Here is an 8,529-nt window from a genome sequence, read left to right on the forward strand (position 1 = left end):
AGAAGATGTTTCCCCGTCTTTTGTCCACTCTTCTTTATATCCTTGTCTGGCTGGTGATGGTCGTGATAATGTTTGTTTATGTTGTGGTGATGACTGTGGTGGTTTTGATAGTGTATGACTGTTTTGTGTGAATGATTTTGTGGCTGGTGAAGGAGAGCGTGATGATATTTGTTTATGTTGTGATGGTAGTTTTGATGATGGATGACTATTTTGTGTTAATTTTCTAGCTGGTGAAGGACAGCGTGATGTTCGTTTATGTTGGGATGGTAGTTTTGATGATGGATAAATATTTCGTGTGAATGATTTTGTAGCTGGTGAAGGAAAGCGTGATGATGTTCGTTTATGTTGTGGTAGTGGTTTTGATAGTGGATGAATATTTCGTGTAAATGATTTTGTAACTGGTGAAGGTGAGTGTGATGAGATGAGTCCATGCTGTAATGGTGCTGATAAAGGGGGCATGTGTTCATGTGATTGTACAGGTGAGAATGATCATGATGATGGAGCATGCAGGGATGATGATGCTGGGGATTGTGAATGTTGCTGTAATGGTGCTGTTTGTCTTTGTGTAGTTGTGACGTTTTGTGCCCTGTGTCCTTGTGTGTTCTTTCCGCCTTCCTGAGAACGGGATGTGCGATATTTTGCAATATCCGCATTCAGCGATTGCAATTTGATGTTTGTACGTTTTTTTCGCTCCTCTTCTTCTTCCTCGTTGACTCATCTAAGTAATAATTTGAGAGAACTCACCTAATGAAGGCATCTTAATCTTAGTATGTAGAATGACTGCAACTATCCAGACGTCAACAATAGGATCTATATGCCCTTCAGTGTGCCAATAAAGCATACAAAAACATTTACTCTCCACTTCATTCAGATCTATTACATAGACTTTATCAGATAATAATGATCATCGAAAGACACCTACTGATGACGATGGCAAACCAACATCGAAAAAATCTTCAACTCTGCAAAACTTTTTAACCGCCAACTGATAATGCTCACGCGAGAGAATGATGCTCTGAACAAGACAAACCTTTGAATTATGTAATATTACTGTATTATTCTGATTCTTCACCGATATACGAAATTTTCCTGAGTCTAAGATCTGAAATTGACGAATATCTAGGGGAGTATCAAAAACTACAGGACTAACCCAGGGTCTACTGGAACGTACCACTTCCTCAGTTACATGTACGATGTTTTGTGTAACTTGTAACTTTTTAAGTCGCCTATTTACGATTTGCTGCAAATGTTGATGAGGCTTTTGGCAAGCTTTGCGGAAATATGTCATATTATTTTTATATGGAAACATGGACAATTCATTCAATGAGCCAAAGCGTCTCGCGTCATCTACGAGATGTAAAAGATAATGAGTAATGTAAGAAAGAAATTCTGGACCATATATATCTTCTGCTCTATTTATAAAAATGTTTATTGCTGTGTGTGCAAAATCAAGACGGTCTTCTGATAAGGAAGAACTAACCAGAATTCGAATGGCAGAATGTAATAGAAGAAAATGTTTATATGCAGCAGGATTTATAAGTCAATAATAAACTGGGGCAGTATACAAAAGAAGTTGGGGATTTTCCGTAGCTTTAAACCCTTCATATTTTTTCATTAATTGCGGTTTTCGTGAAAATTTCTTAGGGCAGTAATTCTTAACTTGCTGTAGACGTGTAATAATAATTTTAAGTAATCTGGCTAAAAGTTTTAAATTTGGATTATATTTTCCATCAACAAAAACACTATTTGTTTTTGGAACAACACAAAAAAAAACAGTGTGCATCAAGTCGAAGAGCGTTTGAGTTACCAACCCTATCCCTAAAGTAAGCAGAGCAGAATCATAATCTGTATGATGTTTTCCATCAATGCGCTGTCTGTACTCTTCGTCTATACGGGGCCTGTGTTGAATACCACGATAAGCTACTACTCCACGACGAAGCCAATTTCCCCAAATCCAACATTTTAAACTATATACTGCCATGGCCTTTATGACCCAATACAAAAGCTTGCGCAGGAAAATCAGCTATAAAACATCTCAATTCAATTACTTTCAATGGATTATCAAAAATAACTCCACGATTTAATACATCTTGAACTTCATCCACAAAATATTGGAATAATTCCTGCGCATTACTTGGTTTTGATGATCCTTGCCAGACGCCTACAATTTCTGGTTTACTTCGACGAATATTTGCAATCCTAATTTGTATTGGCCACATTTGAATTTTGCCCTGTCCATCTAATGTTGCACCATCTGTGCTAAAATCTACCATCAAAGTGTCAAGTGGAATCAGTTCCGGAAAGGTTTGTTGAAGAATGGAAAGAATTCCTGTCTCAAATCCTAAATGGAGATATTCACCCCCTGCAATGTTAAGTGTGGGATGCGCGGTACGTGGAGTCTTTAAAAGCGTTCTACTATCCTTTGGCAACGTAGATAAACAAGAATGTGTTCGAACAACCTGTAAAACAGCATTTGCGAATGAGACATATTACTGCGTACGAAGACTTCAGCAAGGCGTTCTTGAAAATTATCAATAGTATCTCGAGGTTCAATATCCACCGCATCATCATAATCTGAAATGGATTCAGCATCGTTTGAAGAACTTAATACTTCATCGACCTCATTATAAGCAAATTGCACATTATTAGCTGATGCATCAGAACATACAGAAATTTCATCTTCCTCAGTCTGACTGCATTCTGCAAGAATTTGACCTTCGTCAACAAAGTCTGAATCGGCTCTAGCATTAGCAACATCTAAATTCTGCTGTTGTAAACATTCGTATTCATTACGTGCAGCTCTTTCTAATTTTTCCAAACGACGACAATGGACTGCAGATAGTAAATGATATGGCTTGCGACTGCGCCTGTTTGCCAAACGCAACATACTGATAAAATGGAATATAAACAAAAGAAATATTCAAGACGAAAAAAATTACAACTCAAGAAAGAGTTGTTGGAGGTGACGGGGAATTAGGGCAGCGACGCAAAAAGAGAACGCACGAACACGACAACGATATGAAGTCAGAATGAGAATATATTTCAGATACACAATCACCGTACGTCGTGAGCGAAGGCAAGAGACATGTACGTTTGTTACGATCGAGTGACGCGAGAGAGTGAGAAAAGTAAGTAAGAGCGCGAGCGTCGTGACCGGAACGACACAGTCGGTAACATCCGGTTAATCGAGCTCGCAGCGCACGCTGTTAGGGTAACAGCGGAGATCGTTCTATCCAACACTTCCCCTCGATGCGAGAACGGATGATCCTTATTGAAGAGTAGCAATCTGCTCCATCCCGGATAAAGCGATGCACTTCTCGAATTTTGGTCTTGGTATGCTCTTCGTAAACATGTCAGCCACGTTATCGTCTGTAGAAACGTGTTCAACGCGTAGGCGTTTGTCCTTCAGGGTCTCTCGGATAAAGTGGTGGCGAATATTTTGCTACGCGCATGAAAAACTAGATTGTCTGCAAGTCTCAATGCGCCGAAGTTATCGCTAAACACCTCGATGTCGGTTAACTCCTCGAATCCTAGTTCGTTGAGAATAGCTGTCCAATGAATCGATTCCTTGGCTCCCTCCGTTAGCGCCATATTCTCTGCCTCGGTGGAGGATAAAGCAACAGTCCTCTGCTTCCGTGAATCACAGGAAATGGAACTGCCGTTGGTGGGTGAGACCTGTTAATAGAAGGAAACGACAACAGGGTTTCCTGAATAACCTATTTCGCGAAATAAAATCAAATGATCATGAAGAATTTTTCACGTACACACGGCTTTGCCCGGAACAATACAGAACTTTATTGGAGCTAGTAACACCATATCTTAGAAAACGCAGCATGCGAAAACCTTTGTCACCAGATACAAGATTAGCCATAACCTTGACGTAAATAACTACAATTGATGATAGTGCTATCTGGTCTTAATTCACATTTTTTAAGTTTTTTCCTTTTGTAGGTATCTTGCCCAAGGTGATAGTGTGGTAACGAAACATTTGGAGTATCGTGTAGGAAGATCAACAGTATACAAAATTGTACCAGAAGTGTATCATGTTATATGGCTGGTTCTTCAACTTATTGTTTTGCCTGTATTGAATGCTGAGAAATGGAAAAAGATAAGCGAGGAGTTTTTCCTTAAGTGGCAGTTTCCAAATTGTGTAGGAGCACTTGACGGTCGCTATATGGAAATACAAGCACCGCCATGCTCAGGGTCTTAATTTTATAATTACAAAGGCTATTTTAGCATAGTTCTTATGGTACTGTGTGACGCCAATTACAAATTTACATGGGTTGATATAGGTTGATATTGGTCAATATAGTAAATATATCTTGTATCCATAAATTTATATACATAAGATATAATATCCTGGTTAATAACAAGAATGATTCCTTTGTAGGTTCAATAAGTGATGGTGGCGTATGGAGTCAGACAAACTTGGCTGCTGATTTAGAAAGCAATGCAGCAGATTTACCAGAACCTACGCCTTTGCCACAAAGAGATATTCCATTTCCTTATATGTTATAGTGGCTGACGAGGCGTTCCCTTTAAAGCCATATTTAATGCGTCCATTCCCAAAGGGGAGAGTGAAGAGGATGACAGATGAGAAACAAATATTTAACTACCGGTTAAGTCGAGCACGTTTGTGTATAGAGAACACTTTTGGCATACTTGCCTCTCGTTGGAGGATCCTACATAGAAAGCTGAGTTGCTCAGTACAGAATGCAGAACGTAAAGCACTTATTTGTTTACATAATTTTGCCATGAGTACTAATAATAATGGCCGATATTCTCAGCCTGAACATCTTTATGTGGATAACGATAAAGGAAGAAGTTTTGAAGATCGTTGGCATAATATAGGAGCTGAAGAATACTTTAAAGAATTATCAAGAGTAGGACCTAATAGAGCTGGAGCTCTTTCTTTGGGCTTACGCAATTATCTAAAAGAATGCTTTCTGTCACCTACTGGCAGTGCTCAAGCACCCTGGCAATTTGAAAGAGCATTTAAGGAATCCTACATCAACCCACTTGCTTAATGGCTGGGTTTTGCCGAACCTCTGCTTAGCTAAGCGCACGTAAGCAGCGAGCGCTTGCTGCAATATGGTGCTGAGGATCTGCTTGAGCAGCACCGACGACGAAGCCGTCGAGGAAACCGAGAACGTCGTCACCCAACCGAAGACGATCAAGAGGATCGTCCTGGACCGCCGGCAGGATCCCGTCGACGTTAACGCGCAATTCATAGCGGCCGAGAGCAAACATTATTTCCTGATTGAGGAACCGTACGGCCACCGTGTCTCCACACGTCGATGTCGAGGTCGTGAAACCAGAATCGGTGCGCTTCCACGACGAGGAAGAGAATCAGGCGTTCGTCGAGCAGCCGGAAGCATGATAGAGGTAACATTGCACAATCCGGTAAAAGTTTAACTTAACTCATACGAATTAAAAACCTTAATGAGCACGATGTTATTTCAGGTGATGTTTGAGAAGTACGGTTTCGCTGGTGCTCGGGGGGCGGTAGAGCCGTACCCGGATTTGCGATAAAGCGAAGCTCGAAGGACCAGGGGGTGTAAGTCTCCCCCAAAGCGAGTTATTTTAAGCAAATGCGACTCACCGTTCGTTGTGCCGTCGACTCCTGGATGCTTCGGCTTGGTCGCGATCGGGCTCGTGCAACAGCGCAAGCAGGGCAGCAAGCAGGGCGAAAGCGAGGCAGGCAGCAGTAAGTTAAGGCAGGCAGCAAGCAAGCAGGAGGAAGCAGGTAAAGGCAGCACACAAACAGGCCGAGAAAGTAGGCGATCGCACTATCCGGGAGCGAACGGATGATCTCGCGACTCCGGATATTAGCGCAAGTCTCCCTGCTCCGATAATCTCTCTGTGCTCCGAGACGTCGTAACGATGAGTGCCGAGAGCTCGCGGCGCTGGAACAGTGTCGCGAGCGAGTACTTGTTCTTCAGGCGGGTGCCCTCGTGGGGTGAGCGAGGGCAGCACCAATTGGTGAGTCGCGCAATTATCGATTCCGCGTTGATCGCGATCCGCTGACGTTTCGCGCGAGTCACCGAAATACTTAAGACTAGGTACGCAAGAATACTATGTACAACGAGTAACGAGACTAAACAATTAAGTATGATACATGCATCTATCTACAGTTTGGTGAGCGCCAAACATACCGCCCACCAAAATACAACGAGTTGTATTTTACTGTCAATTTGAATCGGTCGCCTGTGGAGCAGGGCCCATCGGCAGGGGGCACAGCTTCACTAGGGGACGCGTGATCGTGCCGTCCGCCACCCGCACCGTGGCGACACGCGGGACGCCGTCGCTGCCCGGATGCAGCGCCTCCACTCTTCCTCGCCTCCAACGCAGAGGAGGCATGTTGGCGTCCTTGAGGAGGACTAATGCACCGACACCGAGCGGGTTGACGGAGGTCCACCATTTGGGACGCTGTTGCAGCGTATGGAGATACTCCTGATGCCAACGCTTCCAGAAGTCCTGGTGTATTCGTTGGACGAGTTGCCACCGACTCAGACGATTCATCGGTAACGGGGTCACGTCTTGAGTGGGAACGGAGACGAGCGGTTCCATCGTGAGGAAGTGACCCGGCGATAGGACTTCGAGGTCGGCAAGGTCGGTGCTCATCGGGCAGAGGGGTCTGGAGTTCAAGACGGCCTCGACCTGCGCGAGGACCGTCGTGAACTCCTCTATTGAGAGGACTTGATCACCCACGGTCCGCCGCAGGTGGGTTTTAAAAGTCTTGACTCCCGCCTCCCAGAGGCCCCCGAAGTGGGGCGCGGAGGGAGGATTAAAGGACCACTTGATCTTCTCTCGCTCCGCTGCGAGGCTCATGCGGCTTTCTAGTTCCCGTGCGGCCCCTACAAAATTCGTTCCGCAGTCGCTGTAGAGAAGCGAGCAGCGTCCGCGTCGGGCCACAAAGCGTCGCAGCGCAGCGAGGAAGGAGTCGGTGGACAACGAGAAGGCGGCTTCCAGGTGCACCGCCTTAACCGAAAAGCATATGAAAAGGCACGCGTACACTTTGACGGAGGAGACCCCCCGGGCTCGTCGCGTAACTATGTTGAACGGTCCCGCGAAATCAACGCCGCTGATCGAAAATGGCTTGGCCTGTCGGACCCTATCGGCCGGTAGTTCCGCCATGAGGGGCTGAGAGGTGTGTGGCTTTACGCGGAAACATTGATGACATCTCGAGAGTACGCGTTGTATAGCGCGATGCACCCCGAGGACCCAATAATGTTGCGTGAGCAGGTATTGCAGCGTGCGCCGACCAGGGTGCATGTTCGTGCGGTGCACGTGCTCGATAACGAGATCCGTGAGCCTATGTTTACAGGGCAGTAAGGCAGGGTGCTTGTTCTCGAATGTCAATCCGGATTTTGCAAGCCTGCCGCCCACCCTGAGAATACCCACCGGATCAAGGAAGGGAGCGAGTTTGCGAAAGGGCTTGGGGAGCCTTCTCCCGCTTTGAAGACGATCGATCTCATCGCGGAAAGCATCCGCCTGTACACTCTTCACAACGAGTAGTAACGCGGAATGCAGTTCGAGCTGATCTATGGCCAAAGTCGTAGGAGCAGATTTTGCACGGAAGTGATGTACAAACCTGAGAATGTATGCTATAATTCGGCCAATTTTCTCGATTGAAGAGAATCTTTCGAGCAACGAATGTACCGCGTCAGGCGGATCGAGCGTCACGAGCGATACGATCTTCTCCTCCTCGATCGGAGGGGTTTCTGAACCGTGGGAAGGCTCAACTCGGGGTTCGAAGCGAACAAGCCACTCAGGGCCCGCCCACCACATCGAACTGGCCACCAGATCGCGAGGATAAAGCCCGCGGGAGCAGTGATCCGCCGGATTGGACTCCGTGTCGACGTGACCCCAAGCTGATACCGGCACGTTGTCCTGAATGAGGGCAACGCGATTTCTAACGAAGGTCTTCCACCGTTGTGGTGCTGAGCGGATCCAGGCCCGGGCGACCTCGGAATCCGTCCAAGCATACTCGTCGTCAATGTCAAGGTGTCCGCGGAGGGTGCGCCGGACGTATGCGATTAATTTAGACAAGAGCAGAGCCGCGCAGAGCTCCAAACGGGGAATGGTGAGGGGGCGAAGCGGGGCGACCTTAGACTTGGCGCACAGTAATCGGACCCCGACGCCGTCGCGCGTAACGATTCGCAGATAAATCACGGCTCCGTACCCCAGCTCGCTGGCATCGCAGAACCCGTGGAGTTCGCAGCGATCTACATGGCACGAGTTAAACGCGCGAGGAACGCGAAGGGAAGATAACACGCCGAGCTCCGTCTGGAAACGACTCCAACTGCGACGAATGTCCATCGGAGGCTCATCATCCCAATCTAACTTGAGGGTCCACAGACGCTGAATTAAGCACTTCGCCGTAAAGGTGAGTGGGGCCAGAAAACCCAGGGAGTCGAATATGCGCGCTACTTCCGACAGTATAGTGCGTTTGGTGCACTCCCGATCCAACGCGTTGACTTGAAACCCGAAACTGTCAGATTGTGAGTGCCACCGAAGGCCCAATAT

The 8,529-nt window shown here is 46.3% G+C and overlaps 3 protein-coding genes across 3 annotated transcripts; 1 reads left to right on the plus strand and 2 right to left on the minus strand.

The window, feature by feature from the left end:
* Window positions 1–215: 215 nt before the first annotated feature.
* On the minus strand, window positions 216–653 carry LOC112458721 (uncharacterized histidine-rich protein DDB_G0274557-like). Its single transcript, XM_025022480.1, has one exon. It carries the CDS (start codon window positions 651–653, stop codon window positions 216–218), a length of 438 nt encoding a protein of 145 aa, XP_024878248.1.
* Window positions 654–4,312: 3,659 nt separating this feature from the next.
* On the plus strand, window positions 4,313–5,941 carry LOC112458722. The gene is made up of 2 exons (XM_025022481.1): window positions 4,313–5,385; window positions 5,464–5,941. Exons 1-2 carry the CDS (start codon window positions 5,092–5,094, stop codon window positions 5,530–5,532), a joined length of 363 nt encoding a protein of 120 aa, XP_024878249.1. The 5' UTR covers window positions 4,313–5,091; the 3' UTR covers window positions 5,533–5,941.
* Window positions 5,942–6,189: 248 nt separating this feature from the next.
* On the minus strand, window positions 6,190–8,480 carry LOC112458720 (the record flags this gene model as incomplete). The annotated part of the gene is made up of 1 exon (XM_025022479.1): window positions 6,190–8,480. A coding segment is annotated over one exon (2,291 nt), but the record flags the coding sequence as incomplete, so codon positions are not given.
* Between the last annotated feature and the right edge of the window lie 49 nt (window positions 8,481–8,529).

Source organism: Temnothorax curvispinosus, unplaced genomic scaffold (genome assembly GCF_003070985.1).
Source record: "Temnothorax curvispinosus isolate PA1 unplaced genomic scaffold, ASM307098v1 QBEX01009159.1, whole genome shotgun sequence".
Lineage (NCBI taxonomy): Eukaryota > Metazoa > Arthropoda > Insecta > Hymenoptera > Formicidae > Temnothorax > Temnothorax curvispinosus.